This window comes from Mytilus edulis, chromosome 2 (assembly GCF_963676685.1).
Source record: "Mytilus edulis chromosome 2, xbMytEdul2.2, whole genome shotgun sequence".
Taxonomy (NCBI): domain Eukaryota; kingdom Metazoa; phylum Mollusca; class Bivalvia; order Mytilida; family Mytilidae; genus Mytilus; species Mytilus edulis.
In genome coordinates, this window is record NC_092345.1 from 10619880 (window position 1) to 10640560 (window position 20681).

The following is a 20681-nucleotide window of genomic DNA, read 5'->3' on the forward strand; positions in this document are numbered from 1 at the left end:
TATCTGTACTGAGTTTTCCAGCAGTTTTAAGAATTTGAGATTCCTAATTTGCATATCACCAGTCTTAAAACACAGAATAAACCAGTTGTTTTGGATTTAAAGTATGATAAAAATGTTATTATACTTAAACAATTTATAATATATTTGATACTGTAAAGTTATTTGAAAACTAATGTTTATATTGGGTCTTTATTGGAATGTAGGCAATTAATACAGGGTTAACTATCCAGCTTGATTTGAAAAAAAAAATGTTAATTAGACAAATGAATATCTGAACTGATAAGGAGTCAGGTATATTTTAAATGACTGAAAGATGTTTTTTAGAATAAACTACTTATTATAAACTAATTATTTATTATAAATGACACCTCATGCCAAAGCCTTAAAGATATGTATATCTTATATCTTAGAAATGATTTAACAATTTTTTTCAGAGTTTTTCTTTACTTGTGATTTGTTTGAACTGAGATCACAAAGTTTTTGAGTAAAATAATTGTACTTTCCTGTTACTTAAACACTTTACTTTCATGTTAATAACACCTCTACTCAGTAATACATCATTTCAAATAAAATGACATTTTATGTTAGAACACCAAAAGTACACACAATTCGATCAGTATCAATTGTACACTGAAATTATTTTTTTTTTGGCTCAATGAAATAGTTATATGAGTACCCGTATCATTTTTCTCTTTGTATATTGAAGTTATTGGGAAAGTGATTAGGCTTGCATGAAAAATAATATAAACAGAAATATGGTTATACATGTATAGGCAAAGTCCTTTATGCTTATGGTGTATGTAATTTCTAGTGTAGGTGATCTCTTATACATAATTTATCTTGTTACTATAAGTTCTAAATATTAAAACAGTTATTAGATATAGGTTATATATATATATATATTAATTATGATAATAGTTTGTAAAAATATATAAATACATGTAATTAATGCCAAATACTTTTTTGGAAACAACATATTTATATTTAGTATTCATTTTAGTATTGTTTAGGGTTTTGGGGAGGGCCAAAGAGTATTTTTTGTTGTTAAAAAATAATATTAGATGGTAAAAAAGGAATGGGGGAGAGGGGGCAGGAGAAATTTGAAATAACTTTTATGAGTCATCGAGTCCTAAGAGAAGTACAACAGATAAGTGAAGTCTAAGGACAATCAATTTAGAAATGTAATTGAAATATATACTAACATTTATTGAACCTTGAAAACTTTTTAATTATTTTTTTTTTAATTTAAATTGAAAGTAGACTTCAGTCATCCAGCATCAAAAGCATATTGACATTAAATGATTTATTTATAGGTGAGGACAGAGAGTAATAACAAGTGTATGAACTTTGGAGAGGTCGCCTGGGGATCCTGTCATGAATTATCACTACAGATCATCAACAGAGGACGAGCCACCATTCCTTTAAGACTTTCTATATTGTTGGTAAGTTGAAGTCTCTGAAACTCATTTCACAAAAAATCTTATGAAAAAGCCATGAACATTTCAGTATAAGTGTCAATTCAAATGTCTTCAGAGATCATTACTAATTGAGCATTAATTTCGAAAATAACTCCTCTTGCAAAGTTTGATCTTTAGAAAGATCACAATCAAGGTCAAGATAAACCAGAAAATAAAAACTTAGGAACAGGTTTGGTATTAGAAACTTATTAAATATATCTTCTTACAGGATGTTTGTACTTTACAGTAGATGGTCAGAAAAAAAAAGCAAGCTTAAGCTTATTTAATTCAGATCACACATTTCTTTTATGATACATAAAATCTGTTTGAACTCCTTATAACCAAAATACTATTAGCATTAGTTAAGTACATATTTGTCTTCTTCCATAGAGTCAAGGATCCTGGCATGCATTTTCCTTCGATACCAAGTTAGCTGATGTTTCTGTTATATCCCGTAGTAGTCGGCCTCAGTCAGCAGCAATGGGGAGGACAGTTATGCCCCTCAGTGTTGAAGGCAGGACTGTTGATTCTGATCCTACTGTTTATGACATCAAAATCTACTGCAGACCACCTGAGAAACAGTATAGTAGAGGTATGGCCTGTATTAAAGAATTGAATGCTTCTTTTTGTAAATTCATTGGGGTGTAAAAGCGTTGACCAAAGTACATTTTGTATGAAGCGTGGAAGTGCTTCATTCTTAAAATGTTTTAGAACCCTATGAAATTACAAAAAGAAGCATTCAGTACTTATAATTACATTTTTTAGCTAGGATCATTATAACACAATTTCTATCAAGTTTTTCTTTAATTTAACTGTGCACTTTATTGTGGGACCTCTTGTCATCATGAATGTTATATTTCATTGTGAAATGAATGTTAATTTCAGAAGGATGCGAGATTGCTATTAGCCTATCAAAATCACTTATCATAATGAAACAAAAATGCAATCTAATTATTGAATTGTGAATTTACATATTGAGACCAGTGTCTCTAAAACCTAACTAATTAGTCTTTTTTTTAATTTTAATTAAAAAAAAATATGTCCCTTTTTCAATAAATTGTCTTTTAAATTTTTGTTTGTTATATTCATTTGATTATCTTAGTCCAAAAGTAGAAAGGGGTTATATTCACAGGTATGTGAATTGTAACTGTTCGTCTGTCCTGTTAGATATAAAGTTTGGGTTCAGGGTATTTCAAGTTTAACTTGAAGTTGTGGTTACACCAACTCAACTTTGTACACATATTGATAATGATGCTATAATTTAAGTATTTGTGCCAAAACAGGATTTTGACCTTTGACCTACTGAACACATACATTTACAGTGTAAAGGTTTAGGATACAGTAGTATTCCATGAAGTTGTGGTCACATTAATCTGAAACTTAGTTCTCAACCTCATTATGGTGTGAACTTTTTAAGATATATGACATTAGGGTTTGGACCAAGATTTGGCAGTTCACTGAAAATGGTGATTTAAAAATGTAAGGTTGTCATGGTGTCCTGCTGGCACATATTGTTTTATAAATATTTGGGATGTTTATGCCTCACTAAGGGGCATTATGTTTTTCGGTCTGTGCGTCCATTTGTTCGTCTGTCTGTCCTGCTTCAGGTTAAAACTTTTAGTCAATGTATTATTTGATGAGGTTGAAGTCCAATCAACTTGAAACTATGTACACATGTTCCCTTTGATATGATCTCTCTAATTGTTATGCCAAATTAGAGTTTCAATTCCAATTTTAGGGTTCACTGAACATAGAAAATTATTGTGTGAGTGGAGCATTCGTGTACTATAGACACATTCTTGTTTAAAATTAATTATATTATTCAGTTTTATTTTTATGTAAGATACACCTTCCATGGCATTTTATAAAGAGCATGTTCAATATATTCCAGCAATGTCACAGTACCCACCCACTGAAATGTATGCCAGAATAGAAGTGGAAGTAGACACACCATCACATCTACCTTTAATCAGCTCTATAGATCTGAAGTCGGTAGTGGGTGTCGCCAAACTACATTTATCTAGACAGCTGGAGGTAAAGTCTACATAACAGTGGGAAATTTTAAATCCCATTTTACTAATTTAACTAAAACTTTAGTCGTGCTCCATAGAACTTTTTATTCATATCAACTTTTAATTCAGTTTTCTGTAAGCAAAATTTGATTTGAAAGAAAGATATTAAGTAGAATAGCTTCACAAATTACTTTCTTGTACTGATGAAGAGATTAAATATTACAAGAATGCTAATTTAAAACATTGATATATTATGTTGACCGTTGGTAATTGGTGAACATCTATGTTTTGGGGTGTCCCATTTAACAATAGATGGGACGGTAATTGGTGAACATCTATGTTTTGGGGTGTCCCATTTAACAATAGATGGGACGGTAATTGGTGAACATCTATGTTTTGGGGTGTCCCATTTAACAATAGATGGGACCTAGGGAATGCATTTTGAAATTTAAACTATGGATGGGTATCAAGTGCAGTGAATTTATAGGTTTGTTTCTATATATATATATAGGGTTACTAATTTTGAAGAAGCCTTGCCTGGGTACCATGTTGTTTTAACTGAAATGTCCCTTACTTTATAAAACAATTTATTGGGATTATGATATAGTATAGATAAGGTTTCAGTGTTCTCCCCAGGATTTTTTTAAGGCGCAAAATTCAAGGGCACACAACTCTCTTTTTAGAGTGAACTTTTGTGATCTTAAGCAATTAGTCATAAATCATGACATGCAATATAAATTTTAATGCATTGTGTTATGTGTTTAATAATGCAGAGTAATAATGATTTACAAGAATATATGAAATAAATTTATTTTAAACACAAGAGTTATTTATATTCAGTCAATTAAAGAAGTCAAAATATCTGTACTCTCTGCTCCTTCCAGGGTTATTGGTTCAAGATAGTGTTATTTTGTTGGACAATCTGTTCCTCAACATTGTCTTTATCCTCATTAGGGTTGAAAACCCCCTCTCATAATAACTTTTGCTTATACCCCCTTTAACATTTCTAAGCCATGAAAACTCAGTGAGCCACTTGTCACTGAAACCAGAAACATGGTGCTTGCTGTTATCACTTGCCATAACTTAAGCTCGGTTGGGATTGGGAGAAGCAATGCCATCTGCTTATAATACTGACGGTGCTGTATACGTATTCCCCTTTTCATTAGAAGTCATTGGTCTGAAAAACAAAACTTTTACTTCCATCATCTGCCTTTTGCTTAGAAGTCACCCTTTGTTATTTGCAGAGAACATGTTTATTCAGAATTATTAAAATCGAATATGGTTTAGATATTTGGTATACAACTTTTTAAATAAAAAGTCTTTATTAAAATATTTTAATGAACAGCTGAACAGTTTCCGTAGTTTGACATTACGCTTCCGTGTGTATTATTGTTAAAACCTATCTTTGACAGGTAGATATAAACGAAACTTTACAAATTCGTTAAAGTTAAGACCATTGAAATTATTTACTTATGACATTGAACAGAAGCTGCGGCGATTCTACCCATGTTGATTGGATTGTCACAAACTTGACGGACGGATTCGCGATCGATGTTCAATGATCATTTTATTTCTAAAAACATGACAGTTTGAGACGATTTGAGCTTGCAATCAACATTTTTTCACTTTCTATTAATTTGTATCACTCCTCATTATCTTTATTCAAAGTTTATTTTATTTTTTTCAACTACAAATACTCTCATTCATAATTTTCCTCGTAAATATCTTTAGCAATGTCAAGGATTTGTATAGTTAGACTATACAAATCCTTGGCAATGTGTATTCAAATATATCACGTGTATTCAATACGTTCATTGGTCATGTATAAATAGATTCTTCTTCTCGACCAATGAAAAAAATGGTTATTTAAATGGTCAAGTAATCACACACACACGATGTGTAAATACAATGTATTTGCGATCTATTTCTTCAATTTCTGCACTGAAGTTTTTAATTTTTTTAATTCTCTTCTGAAAATACCGATTTTCTTGATGAGCATTTACACTATTACATGATAACATTCATTGTAGTCCGATAAGGCTGAGATAAGCGTGGCTCAGGTAAAACTAATTATCAGTTATTGAGTAACACTGACCGACCTCTCAGCGATGATCAGCAACTTGACAATTTTAACCAACATTTATAATTAAATGTGAAAATTAACATGCTGCGGGATCAAGTATTAAGGGACAGCGGCCAATTAAGACGCTGCGGGATCTACGAAAATATTATGAAGGCGCTGCGGCATCGCAGCGTCATATCGGCCTGGGGAGAACACTGGGTTTACTAAGATCATCCAATTACCGCTGTTACTGGAAAAACAATATTCAATAACCATAATGCATTTGTATTTTTCAGATGCTCCAATTTAAAACCTCCGTTAATCAGAGAGCAAATCAGACATTTAATTTGAGAAATGCTGGTAATATTCATATGGAACTGTTGCTAGGGGTGACAGAGTACCCTGAGTTTTTTACAGTAAATCCATCACAGTTTACCATTCCACCGGGACAAGAAAAGCCAGTTACAGTTACTATTTTACCAAGTACAGGAATATCATTTGAAACGTAAGTGAAGAGTTGGTTTAATCAAACAGGTCATAAAGTAAATGAAACAAATATTGCAAATGTTTAAAATTGGTACACAGACAATGTCTCTTATTTGTACGGCCTGCTTTGAATGTGAGGATTATTATAAAATATTGAAGGACAAAGTTCACTGTTTTTTCCAAATATGATCTTGAATTTCAACCTGGTATCTCAAATGGATTTCTTTCAAACACTTTAAGCCAAGTAAAACAAATCTGTTTTTAGAAGTACATTATAGGCTCCAAAGTCAGCCAATTTTGAACAAAACATTTCTAGATGGGGAATGGTGGCCAAAGTAAATTATGCTACAGGCCCGTAGCCAGGAATTTCCAAGGGGTGGTTCGTTGGACTCACAAACTCGACTTTAACAGTCACAATTCGAACAGAACATTTACTTTAACAGTGCTTATTTGTTTTCAAAGGGAGGGGGTTCGTCCGAACCCCCCTGGCTACGGGTATATACTGTTATAAATTATGGACTAAAATTAACGTGACAAAAAACACAAATGAAGCTTATCACACATTGTCAAGCAGTAGTTTTTGGGGTGTTTCAAATGAAAAAAAAATAATTGCTTTTAACAAACTTCATTTAATATATTTTATGGAAAGCTTTCATCTGTTTTATTTGCATTTAGAATCCTGCTGATGAGAATTTTACCACAAGGTCCAGATTATGACCTTCCAATTCAAGTAGAAGTTCAGAAAGAGGTTCAAAGGATACAAGGTCCTGTTCTACTTGGTGACAGACAGTTCATAGATTTTGGTGGTGTACAAGTTGGCCAGTCTTTGTAAGTGTGATGAAATATCAGATTTATTTTTGTCAAATATAAACAGTCTGATTTTTGTATTTTTTTAAATTGTATTATAAAGCCTTTTTAGCTCACCGTTCTGAAGGAACTGTGAGCTTTAGCCATCACTTGGCGTCTGTCGTCGTCCGTCTGGTGTATACTATTTCTAACATCTTCTTCTCTGAAACTACTGAACCAATTCCAACCAAACTAAAGCTGAATGATCCTTAGGATATTTAAAAGAAAGTTTGTGTTTTATTTTCTGTTTCGTCAAAAACATGGCCGCCATGGCTAAAAATAGAACATAGGGGTAAAATCCAGTTTTTGGCTTATATCTCAAAAACCAAAGCAGCTAGAGTAAATCTGACATGGGGTTGAAGTGTTCATAAGGTGAAGTTCTATCAGCCCTGAAATTTTCAAATGAATCTAATAACCCACTGTTGGGTTGCTGCCACTAAATTGGTAATTTAAGGAAATTTTGCAGTTTTTGGTTATTATCTTGAATAGTATTTATGATAAAGATAAACTGTAAACAGCAAGTATGTTCAGCAAAGTAAGATCTCAAAAATTAAAATTAAACTTTTTTTTATTTTATCAAGAATATAATTCTTAAGGTTCTTTGATATGCTAAATCTAACCAAAAAAACAAACTACTATGAAATTTGACACTTGAACTCTTAAACGAAAGATAAATGCCAAAAATCAAGGCGAGTGATTCAGGCTCTTAAGAGCCTCTTGTTTTATTTAGTGCTTTCTTTATTGGTATAATTTTTAATCATCTTTTGTAATTTATATTATAACTTTTGCAAATGCTTTGTTTTAAATTTTGTTAATTTAATCTGGGGTTTACCGGTAATTGGTAGGGATATCTTGAACATTGTAAGGAATAACAGACCTATAATGAAATTCTTTAAAATCTAATAATTTGTAAAGTAAAGATTATTTGAATCTTATTTTTAAATGATATTTCGTTGTATAGTTATTGATACATGTATATATATTTTTCAGGATAAAAAGATACACCTTAAAAAATGTAACTCGGTCACAGTTAAAACTATCTTTGGAAATCAGATCTGACACAGATAGCTTCCAGGTAAGTGTACCTGTATAGTTACCATGGAGATTGAATTTTGTAACAAAGTTGTTGACAATGCATTTATTCAGTACTATATGTTTTTTTTAGAAAGGCTAGTGGTAGTTAGGCTATGTTTTTTTACACTAGTAACCAAATGAATGGATGTTAGCAATTATTGGTCACTGTACCGGCTTGAACAATGATAAGATATAAAAATCAGATTTGGTATGATTGCCAATATTGTATAGTAAGTTATACAAGGCCGTCATATTGAGGATTAAAATGTATAACAACAGCAAGACATGAAGAGGGTGACCTGAAAAGACAGGTTTTTGTCTCGCCTTGACAGTCAAAAAGCGAGACATAGGTATGCTGTTTCCGGCGGCAGCGGCGATGGCGTCAACAATGTATTAGTTTGTGATTAGGTCTAGTTTATAATGAACCACAAGTGGTAGGTCAATCATATTTGGTATGCAGTTGTATAAGCATTGGCACATCTCATTTCCATGAAGATTTTTTGGCCCTGCCCCCTCAGTCATGGTCTATTGACTTCGAAACTTTTGCTTATTTTACATGTATTAGTTTGTGATTAGGTCAGTTTATGGGGAACCACAAGTGGTAGGTCAATGATATTTAGTATGCAGTTGTATAAGCATTGGCATATCTCATTTCCATGGAGATAATTTGGCTCCGCCCCCTTAGTCATGGTCTATTGACTTTGAAAAATTTTGTAAGTTATCATGTATTAGTTTGTGATTAGGTCAGTTTACTGGTATGGGGAACCACAAGTGGTAGGTCAATGATATTTGGTATGCAGTTTTATAAGCATTGGCATATCTCATTTCCATGGAGATAATTTGGCTCCGCCCCCTTAGTCATGGTTTATTGACTTTGAAAAATTTTGTAAGTTATCATGTATTAGTTTGTGATTAGGTCAGTTCAAGGGGAACCATTAGTGGTAGGCCAATGTTAATTGGTATTCAGTTGTATAAGCATTGGCACATCTCATTTCCATGGAATATTTGGCCTCGCCCCTCAGTCACAGTCTAATGACTTTGAAACTTATTTTAGTTTACATGTATTTAAGTTTGTGATTAGATCAGTTTAAGATGAACTGCTAATGTTAAATCAATGATATTTTGTATGCAAATTTGCAAGTATTGTTTCCATAGAGATTATATAGCCCCACCCCCTCTTCATGCTTCATTGACTTTGAAACTTTTACATAGTTTACAAGATAATTTTTGTATTTAGATTTGGGAACGACTTATAATAAGTCAATGGTATTTGGTATGCAGTTGTATTAGGATTGGAACATCTCATTTACATAGAGATTGTTTAGCCATGTAACTCAGTCATGGTTCATTGATTTTGAATGTTTGCATAACTTGTGTAAGATGTTAAGGTATTGCTATTTTGATTTCAACATTTGCATAATCAAAGTTACAAAAAGGCGAGACATATCTCTGTGATAACAGTTTATCTTAATACAGGTGTCAAAATTTGCACTGTTAGGCACTGGTCCAATACCCCAGTAAAATTTTATTTGGACTAGCAAGTATTTGCAAAACTTTGTTCAGAAAAATGTCCAAATATTGGTCTTCAGACAAGTAGTGGTAAAAGATTATGGTCCAGACTAATGCAGTCACCTTTTAGGCAGGTTTTAACATGTGAAAAATCTGGATATCTCTGTAGATAGTTTAATGTTATTATATTGAAAAATGATGTTTTGTTATAGTTACTATGGAATGATAGAAGATCTTATACCAGAGAATTAATGGTCAATGGTGGTGACAAGTTTCTGGTTAATGTTGAATATCGTCCTTCAGCTGTCAGACAACACCATGCCAAATTAGTGGTTAAACCTGTAGGAATGACTGTCAAATATTCTGTAAGTAGTGTTGGTAACAAGCAAAAACCTTTAACCATTTAATCTATTTTAATTTTATTTTTTTTGCACAACTTCTTGTCATGTTAAAGTATCTATTGCTAATATTGATGGGTTAATTGTGATTGGTGTTTAATGCCACTTGAAGCACTACAGCGCTATTTGGTGGGGGGTCTCTGTTTTATTGGTGGAGAGAGCCAGAGTGCATTGGGAGAACCACTGACCTTCGATGGGAAAACTGACAATCCTAATCAAATAAGATTGGATTGAACACACCTGCCACATACAGGATTAGAACTCACAACCTCAAATATCATTTACAAGGGTGAAACGTTGTTACATTGATAAGGTGATTTCTTGATTTATGTCCAAACATTGTAACACATAATATATGATTTATATTGGAAATATGTTACACACTCCTTGACCATGATCATATGATATTTGATTATAGATTCCATTGGAAGGTTATGGAGGGTCAAGTCTTCTAGTGATAGAAGGAGCCAGTGTGATTGAAGGTGCTAGTCTGTCGGATCAGAAATATTTACTCAGCTTCAGTGGAATAGAGCCTAGTAAATGTCAGATACAGAAGATAGTTATAAGAAATGTTGGACCCAGAGCTGCTTATGTTAAATCTCTGTGCTTCACAGGTAAATAAATAAAACTTGTCTGTGGTCTGTCAAAAAAAAAAGCTACTGCAATTGATTGATTGTTATTTGTGATAATGTATAGGGTCAAATATTTCATGAATGTATTCAGTACTAGATTTTACAAGTATAGGTTTGAGTCCATGTGACTACATAATTTGTCCAAACCAGTAATTGTAGTGTTCATTAAAGTACAATTTTTCATCATTATTTAAAATTGAAATAAATCTAGAATTATTTGTTTTGCTTTTTAATTGTTTATGATTAAACTTCAAGTCAATTCAAACCATTGCCATATGTATGGATATAAAATAAAATGCCTGAATTACAGAAAAAGTATTCAAATATCATTTACTTACAAGTTATCTCTTAATTTCGATATGAAAACATAGCCAAAATGTTTCATACTATTTTTCCTCTTGTCAACTTAATTTCAATTCAATAGTACATATAGAATAACTTTGATACCTTCTTTACTTTTATAGATCCTAGTTGCAAACATTTAGTACGACCTCCTAAAGTTCTTATTGAACCCTGTGAGTTTGTTGTGAAGGAAAAGAGTACCAGGGTATGTATTGAATGTTATACAGTAACATGACCATTATTGTAATTACCGGCTGTTACTATTCATTTGACATGTTGTCCATCCCCCTGTCTTAATTCTGGCTGTTGTTTAATAGTGGTATAACATAAAATTAAATATCTATCTCAATGAAACAAACTTTACAGAATTTTTTTTTTAAAGTTTAACCCTTTCAACGCTATACACGGCATATGCCACTGTTATTTGCGGCATATGCCGCGATGACAACAGATTTTTCATAAGGACTCTTAAACCATTTGGTTTTCATTTGGGTCCTCTCTAAATTTTCCTTGTATGGATCGAGGATATACAAGGTCTCATTTGCGCTTGAAATCCTGGCAATTTTTATTGAAAATCATGCAGTAGAAAGAAAAATTGAAGGAAAATATAAACAAATATTTTGACGAATGCAAATGGCGGAAATCGGAAACGAAGCTGTAAATATGGAAATATTTCAGCATTTCTATGGGGAAACTGATGACGAGGATTAGTTAAAAAGGTTTCTTGTTATCTCAATATGTTTATTACATTCAATTCGTGTGGGAAATATGATTTGATCGATCATTACAAGACGTAGAAAAAGGGGGGAAAACGGAGGTTGACTAAAAATTTTGAGGACGGAGCCACTGGTTTGTGCCATGATTACATAATACGTTGTGTATGGTGCAATACACTACCGAATCGAGCGATTGGTGTCTTCTCAATTATATGGCTGATAAAACAACAAAATAGATGAAAATTAAAAGTAGTTTTTATTCAAAATTCAACACAAATGTAATAAATTACTCCAGGGTTTCCCCTGGGTCAATTATTTTTTTCGCCACCTCTTTCGCCAAAACAATATATTTTTCGCCACTTTATTATTTTTTTCGCCAAGTAACATAACTATATTTTTCATTTAAAATTTACCTTTTTTCTACCCCTCCCCTGCCCCTCCCTTAAGTCAGATGATTTTGCCCCATTGTGTCTATGATTATTCTCTCAAACTTATTTTAGAGTCTACATTCTAATGAGTAAACACTAAACATTTACTTTAAAACAACAGACTTTTTTAAAAGGGAAAAATATTCATTGTATTTTAAACTACTTTTCTAAATGAGGGGGCTACTTAGTCCAAATAATTATGACGCCTGGCAAGGAAGGCGTTCCAGAAAAAAATTAAAATAGCATTGCCAGACGTCATAATTATTTGGACTAGGGGCCACTATACTTTTAATAATAAAGCAGATATAAGCCCTGGAATATAACAAAATAAGTGGATATGTTTTGATTATATAATACCAATATAGTTGGCAGGGAAAGTTTCTTTAAAGAAAAATACTGATGTGCCCATTTGTACTAAGAAATGGTTTTTACAACAAAACAAAAGCTTTTATCACATGAAATTGATCCCTCATTTCATGTGTAGTCATTACATTGAAGGGTTACTCTCATTCCAGGGGTTGTTCCCAACCTTTTGGATAGATTTCTTCATAACGACAGTTTTCTTTTCTTGACCATCGTAAATGAAAAAGTTGAGACGTAAAACTATGCTTGAAACACGTGAGTCACTCAAACGACTTTAAAGTAGTCTCCCTAATCAATTACCTATATTAAAGTCAAAGAATAATTAAAGTTTTAAATCAGAGATTTTTCTTGCTTTTGAACATTTTTCGTCACAACAACAGCTTTCTTTTCTAAACTATCTTTAAAAGGAGAGGAGACGTCAATAGTTTGCTTCAAACACGTGCGTCGCAAAGTGGTAGATAAATTCTGTATGTGACATTTAGCGGAAGCCATTTAACCATATCATTTTGTCAAACAATTCAATCAACACCTTTATTAATTAGTCCTTTGTTGTCGATAGCTATAAAATGCAATCAGCTGATTATTGATTTTTTGTCCAAATCTTAATGAGGTCAGGGTGAATTCCAAGTATTGTCTGATCAGGTAAAGTCCAAGAAAATCGAAAAAAAAAAAATAAACAAGATGGAGGAAAATAAATCGTTATATATATTTCTTTCGCCAATTTCTTTTGCAAATGAAGAATTTTATACTACAATTATTATTTTTTCGACCGCCAGTGGAAACCCTGAATTACACCTTTTACCTGTTAATTACCTGAAAATGTAGGTAACCTGATGAAAAATTTACTGAAATAACTGCCTTACATTACAGTTCATACTCTCATGAGCATTTTTCATGCAATAACTTTCTCTGTATTTCTTATAATAAAAAAAATACAGCAGTCTGAAAAGGAATATACTGTTCTAATGAATGAACACAAAAAAATACAGCAGCAGCAGCCATTTTTCTATTTTTTTGTGTAGCATTGAAAGGGTTAAAAAAAAATAATAATTAAAATCACTTATCCATCCTTAAAGTGTTCTACAATAATATGTAAAAATCTGTTTGATCCTTGAAAGGTTCCACTGTAATCTGTAAAAATCTGTTTGATCCTTGAAAGGTTTCACTGTAATCTGTAAACCATTTTACCTTTGCAGAGTGTGACAGTTGTTTTTAACCCAACAGAAAGAGAATGTGCTTTGTGTAGTGAAGGAAGGGAAATAATAGCAGCTGTAGCCTTCTTGTTTGGTGATGAAGTCAGTAGACAGAGAATGAGAAGGTAATTTAAGAAGTCCTCAAAATGATATATTGAAGAAAAAAAATTAAAATAGTTAAGGAAATTGAAAGGGTGACAGTTTCTAATGATAAAAAGTCAATAGAAATTCCTTAACCTTAGTGTAATGCCTTCAACTGTTTGGAAAAAAAAATATGATAACATTTTTTGTTTAATGTCTGTCAGACAGGGTTTACTTGACCTTCATATTAAAGGTGTACATGTCTGTCTGGCAAGTTTCATCTTACCTTGTACTCATTGTCATGGTTCAGTCATGGTTCAGTCAAAAATTTCATGCTTTTGTAGTTTGGTATATTTCTCAGATACTGTAAGCAAATTAGTGTCACTATGTTTTGTGTATGGAATGATTTTAAAGTACATACTTGACTTTAATTTTGTTAGACAATTGCATTAATGATGGAAGTTTTTATTTTCAGAGTTCTACATATGAAGCAAGGTAGTAGAAGGATCAGTAGATCTCTATGTGATGACAATATTTTATACTCTATAAACTTTAACACACAATATATAGATGAAGATGCCGTAGCTGATCTACCATCTGCCATAGTGGATGTAGGACCAACGAAAGACATTGACCTGTTCTATAAAAATATGTCCAAGGTAACACTGACCTTGGTTGCTTCGGCCGCATCTACAGGAATATATTCTAGTAATCATGGGAAATTTGCGTCCTCTTTGCAAAATGGAGACTTTGCTACACCCCAGAATTTACGAAATCATGGTAATCTTGCATCCACTATGCCATCTGACTATCTGTGTGACAAAATACCATCAAGGAATATGCCAGCAAGATCTCTGCCTTCCTGCTCTCGCAGTGATATGACTTCTTCAATGCCTTTAAGCCACATGCTAGACAAAAATTACTCAGCCAGTACATCAAGTAACACTTCCCAAACATCTAGTCACTTTACAGGAACCATGCCAATGGATGCTCATGTCAGTGATGTTTCAATGATACCAGTCAAATCTATAAACAGGCAAGTACCATTTTGTATTAGCAATTTATATGTAGTCTTCTCGATGAACTATTAAATCTACAGGCCCGAGGCTCAATTTTTAAAATTTTTTAGTTAGATACTGTTGGCCTGTAGATATGATTTTTACAGGCTCGAGAGAAATTTTACCAGCCTAGGCTGCCGTTCAGCGTGAAGACTGTATATGTAAAAATTGTGAAACTAAATGAATTTAGAAAGTTTGTTGTCTTCATGAGCTCTCCTGAATAAATTTCATTTCTCCACAAGACAAAAATAGATTGATTAAACATTCATTGAATATATTTCTGTAAAGTTTTATACCTGCACACAACATCTTCATTCTATTCACAAACATTGATAGAATAGTAAAATTGAAAAACTTCCAAATTTAAATTTGATTTTAAATAAATTTAACAGTGGTACCTACTTCACCTTTATATTGGTCTATTGTTGGGCACTTGATTCTATTAAAATACTCAATTGTCCTAATTGCAACACCTGTATATATGTGAATTTGTCTCATTTCAAACTCTACAAGAGTACAAATTTGAATCCTCTCATTTTCTACTAGCTTTGTAATTTTTTTTTAGATTGTTTTAAAATGTCCTTCTTTTGCAAATTATACATGTATTTGTTTGTCCATGTATTGATAGACTTTGATTATTTTTCAGTATGAAGGAGTCAGTGTCCCAAACTATGCCAAGTCCCTTCATTGGCCCACTGTTTACAAGATCTGTACTGACAGACCATGAGGATAAGTCTGATTGGGTAATAAAACCAGAACAGCTTATACTTCATGCTCCAACTAAAGGTAACATTCTATACTGATGGTTATTTACATATACACAAAGTAGGCTAGTGAAGATAACACACATTATGTACTACAAGGCCATTATATTTTGTTCATTTTATATTTTTATGCCCCACCTACTATAGTAGCGGGGCATTATGTTTTCTGGTCTGTGGGTTCGTTCGTCTGTGGGTTCGTTCGTCTGTCCGTTCGTTCGTCTGTTTGTCCGTCCGTTCATCACGCTTCAGATTAAAGCTTTTGTTGAAGGTAGTTTTTGATGAAGATGAAGTCCAATCCACTAGAAACTTAGTACACATGTTCCCTATGATATGATCTTCCTATTTTAATGCCAAATTAGAGTTTTCACTCCAATTTCACGGGAACATTTATATTTAATTGTATTATATATAACACAGCTCAACAATTTGATATGGAATGGAAAAAAGAGGAAAGATATCAAAGTGACAATCAAAGAATCAAAGTCATAAGTTATATATAAACCAGAAATAATTAAACAACAATAAAACAAACAGAAGTCTACAAAACACTTTGTACATATAGAAAACAAAAGTCTACAAAACACTTTGTACATATAGAAAACAAAAGTCTACAAAACACTTTGTACATATAGAAAACAAAAGTCTACAAAACACTTTGTACATATAGAAAACAAAAGTCTACAAAACACTATGTACATATAGAAAACAAAAGTCTACAAAACACTATGTACATATAGAAAACAAAAGTCTACAAAACACTATGTACATATAGAAAACAAAAGTCTACAAAACACTATGTACATATAGAAAACAAAAGTCTACAAAACACTATGTACATATAGAAAACAAAAGTCTACCACTGTACATATAGAAAACAAAAGTCTACCACTGTACATATAGAAAACAAAAGTCTACAAAACACTATGTACATATAGAAAACAAAAGTCTACAAAACACTATGTACATATAGAAAAATATAGATTGAGCAACATGAACTCCATCAAAACCAACTGTGCAAGGGCTGTATAGCCAGTCAAGGTCGTTAAAAACTTCCATATATATCCATCAAAAACTGGGTAGATCTCATGTGCTGAGGTGACTGTGATTAGATTTGCAGGCAGTCTCTGATGAATGGCTCTGAATATTTAGCTTTGTAAAATTAATCCATAAGCAATGTTGGTAATAAGGTCCCAAATTTTGTTTGACTACCATATATCATCATAGATTTCAAAGTATGTTATTTCAACCATGTTGTTGTCACGATAAACCCTTTTTGCACAGATTTTAATCAATCATTAACCATTCTCCCCATAACAATCTTCTTATATAGATGAAGATATTTTTTTTTCACCATTTCAAGATTGATTCATTATTTTCATTGTCTTGTCAGAGTCTACATCTCTGAATCAGGACTTTTTTTATTGGTTTTAATGTTAGGTCATTACTAAAGTACCGAGACACATTCAAGTTCATGTTATAAAGTACCGAGACACATTTAAGTTCATGTTATCAAGTACCAAGACACATTCAAGTTCATGTTATAAAGTACCGAGACACATTCAAGTTCATGTTATAAAGTACAGAGACACATTCAAGTTCATGTTATAAAGTTCTCTGTAGACTATCCCTATATTTAACTTATTTAAGATAAAATATATTTTACAGTTGACGATCGACCTGATGTTTCCAAGTTCCAGATAATCAACTTCCTTAATAGAGAACTTGTGTAAGTCTGATGTATATGGTAATAGAATGGACTTGTACAATCATCGTTGTGTAAAAGAAAGCCTGTTGCTTTTATTTGAAATGAAGAAAAAACAAACAAATAGAGTGATTTGGTGTTGATTATCTTACCATAATAAAGCCTTTATGTTCTGAAGTGGCAAGAAGTAAACAATCATTTAATCAATCATAAAACTTACTACAATATAGGAATGGAGAACATTAATATATTATTTACCTTCTAAAGTAGATATTGTATAATAAAAAAGAAAGGGATATGGGGTATTGATTTATGACAAAAGCAAAGGAATTGTTCATCATCCCAAAGTCACAGTAAGACATGCAACATGCAGCATTAGTTTTCATCTTACTGCAACTTAAGAATTTGATTTAAAAGAATTCTATGCTTGATGTCTTTTATGCTGTAATGTACATAAAACTATACATGTATCAACAAACTGAAGATTTTAACAGGCAAAGAAATCTAACAGTGTTATAATTCCCTGTGCCTACTCGAAAAAACAAAAATATTATAAATATTTAGATAACCACAGGCATATCAAGGAAAATATCTTAAAATAGCACAATTAAAGGTAAACTACTCTGTAATCTGTATGCTTTATATGTTCATACATCTTTTACTGTTAGTGATTATTTTTACCAAATACACTTTATTTTTCAGGTTTAAAATGTCATGGCTTGGACAGTGGGTGAAGATTACACCTGAAACAGTAACCATTTCACCAAAGTAAGAAATCAGAATAATTATTTGAGTATGTTTGTAAAAGTGAAAGTTTTACAAATTTGAAAACTGTAAACCAACTTATTTTTAATTCGTGTTTGACCCTTTGTAGTCCACTTCCCGGTTATTTGATTTCACGATTTTCTAGTCTACTTGGTGTAAAGGTCAAAGTTTTACATATTCGCTACGATTTATTTTCACGTTATTTTTTACTACTCTTGGAAAATAAGTTGGTTTACAGTATTAAAATGTCTATCATGTATGTTTCACTGTACAGGGTGTTCATGAATTTGAATCCAAAATATCAAATCCACATTTGTAAACTGCAACAAACAAGAATTACAGGAAAATTATTGAAATGCCAGTACCAAACATTGTGATCATATAAACAAATGCTTAAAGACGGATATTCATGAAATAATGTCTTTGGTGGATGAACTTTTTGAAATTTTTTGAAAAAAATAATTAAAACGTTTTAAACCAATTTATTCGTCTCATTGGCACTTATACCACATCTTCCTATATCTATTTACAAGATTTAATTGTACATTAAAAATATGTTTTATTACAGAAGCACAACATCTATATGCATAAGTCCAAGTGCCAGAGTATTACAGAATATGGAAACATTACCATGGCAGGGAACAGTTCATATATCATGTGAACATCAGTACAAGGTATGATGGTACAGTCCTGTTGTTGGAGGTGTCAGGTTGTTTTACAAGAACATTAACTTTTGTGACCTTGTCTCATAATATATTTTATTGTTTTTATTAAACATCAGATTTAGAACCTCTTAGTATCTATAATTAGTATAAACAGTAGCACATCTTGTATCCATGGAGTCATTTGGTCATGGTCTCTTGACTTTGAAACTCTTCCATGGAGATTATATATGCCAATAGTTATAGCCTATTAACAGAGGAACTTTTTCAAAGTTTACTTGTTCAAGTAAGTAACTAGAACAGTTTAAGGAGAACCAATAATGGTAAGTCAGTGATATTTGGTACACTGTTGTATTAGCATTTGTATATGTTATTTTATCAGTAGATTATTTTCCCTGCATCTGTAGTTTAGGCTCATCAACTTTGAATGTTTTGCATTGATTATGTGTTCCAGAACACCATTTAATTTTCAATATATGCAGTATACTATAACGATTACATATAGGCATGACATATCATTTAAAAGCTTTATATTTTAGAAGATGGAAGTCCTGGATGCTTCATACTTTGTATATAGATGCTTCATGTTACAAAGTTTCCGTCAGTCACATGTCCAATGTCCTTGACCTCATTTTCATGGTTCAGTGACCACTTGGAAAAAAGTTCAAATTTTTTGTAATGTTGAATTCTCTCTTATTATAAGTAATAGGATAACTATATTTGATATGTGCATACCTTGCAAGGTCCTCATGTCTGTCAGACAGTTTTCACTTGACCTCGACCTCATTTCATGGATCAGTGAACAAGGTTAAGTTTTGGTGGTCAAGTCCATATCTCAAATACTATAAGCAATGGGGATAGTATATTCGGTGTATGGAAGGACTGTAAGGTGTACATGTCCAACTGGCAGGTGTCATCTGACCTTGACCTCATTTTTATGGTTCAGTGGTTATAGTTAAATTTTTGTGTTTTGGTCTGTTTTTCTCATACTATATGCAATAGGTCTACTATATTTGTTGTATGGAATGATTGTAAGTTGTACCTGTCTAGCGGGCAGTTGTCATGTGACCTTGACTCTATTTTCATGGTTCTGTGGTCAAAGTTAAGTTTTTGAGTTTTGGTCTTTTTATCTAATACTATATGCCATAGGTCGCCTATATTTGGTGTGTGGAAATATTTTATGATCTTCATGTCAGTCGCGCAGGTTTTATTTGACCGTGACCTCATTTTCACGGTTCATTGCACAGTGTTAAGTTTTTGCGTTTTGGTCTATTTTTCTTAAACTATTAGTAATGGGTCAACTATATATGTTGTATAGAAGCGTTGTTAGCTGTACATGTCTGCCTGGCATGGTTCATCTGACCTTGACCTCATTTTCAAGGTTCATTGGTCTTTGTTTAGTTATCTTGGTTAATATTAAGTTTATGTGACAGTTGTAATAAAGCTTAGCTTTATACTTAGGACTATCAACATAATATCAATGATTAGTTTAGACGGCATTTTAGAGACATTTCTTGTTCTTTAAATGATGACAATTTGAAGTCATTCTAGATTTTTTTTACTTCTGAGATGTATTGCAAATGTACACAAAACATTTAGTAATATGGATTGTTTTTTATTCTAGATTCTAAATGTACAGATAAGAAAAGATGTAGTTGAAGGAAATGCCAACAAGAATTTGATGCCACTGTTTAAACAGGTGTCTGCTGCACCATCTATCTGTATACCTGCTGATACAGACAATCCAAGTCTACAGACTACACAAGTCAACTTCTCTCCAACTAAAATAGGGGATATGTCAGGTGGGTTCCATTGTACAGACTACACAAGTCAACTTCTCTCCAACTAAAATAGGGGATATGTCAGGTGGGTTCCATTGTACAGATTACACAAGTCAACTTCTCTCCAACTAAAATAGGGGATATGTCAGTTGGGTTCCATTGTACAGACTACACAAGTCAACTTCTCTCCAACTAAAATAGGGGATATGTCAGTTGGGTTCCATTGTACAGACCACACAAGTCAACTTCTTCCCAACTAAAATAGGGGATATGTCAGGTAGGTTCCATTGTACAGACTACACAAGTCAACTTCTCTCCAACTAAAATAGGGGATATGTCAGTTGGGTTCC

The 20681-nt window shown here is 32.4% G+C and overlaps 1 protein-coding gene across 3 annotated transcripts in view; it reads left to right on the forward strand.

The window, feature by feature from the left end:
- The window catches only part of LOC139510118 (centrosomal protein of 192 kDa-like), a 64875-nt gene that overhangs the window by 35999 nt on the left and 8195 nt on the right, over positions 1-20681 (forward strand). For all 3 annotated transcript variants that reach the window (XM_071296420.1, XM_071296419.1, XM_071296421.1), the window contains exons 22-37: positions 1314-1442; positions 1848-2049; positions 3349-3491; positions 5828-6036; positions 6693-6845; positions 7854-7938; positions 9659-9811; positions 10263-10458; positions 10941-11023; positions 13522-13643; positions 14075-14635; positions 15304-15443; positions 17087-17147; positions 17826-17891; positions 18457-18562; positions 20175-20352. In XM_071296420.1, coding sequence (XP_071152521.1) covers positions 1314-1442; positions 1848-2049; positions 3349-3491; positions 5828-6036; positions 6693-6845; positions 7854-7938; positions 9659-9811; positions 10263-10458; positions 10941-11023; positions 13522-13643; positions 14075-14635; positions 15304-15443; positions 17087-17147; positions 17826-17891; positions 18457-18562; positions 20175-20352 — 2587 coding nt within the window. The remainder of the gene's footprint in view (positions 1-1313; positions 1443-1847; positions 2050-3348; positions 3492-5827; positions 6037-6692; positions 6846-7853; positions 7939-9658; positions 9812-10262; positions 10459-10940; positions 11024-13521; positions 13644-14074; positions 14636-15303; positions 15444-17086; positions 17148-17825; positions 17892-18456; positions 18563-20174; positions 20353-20681) is intronic.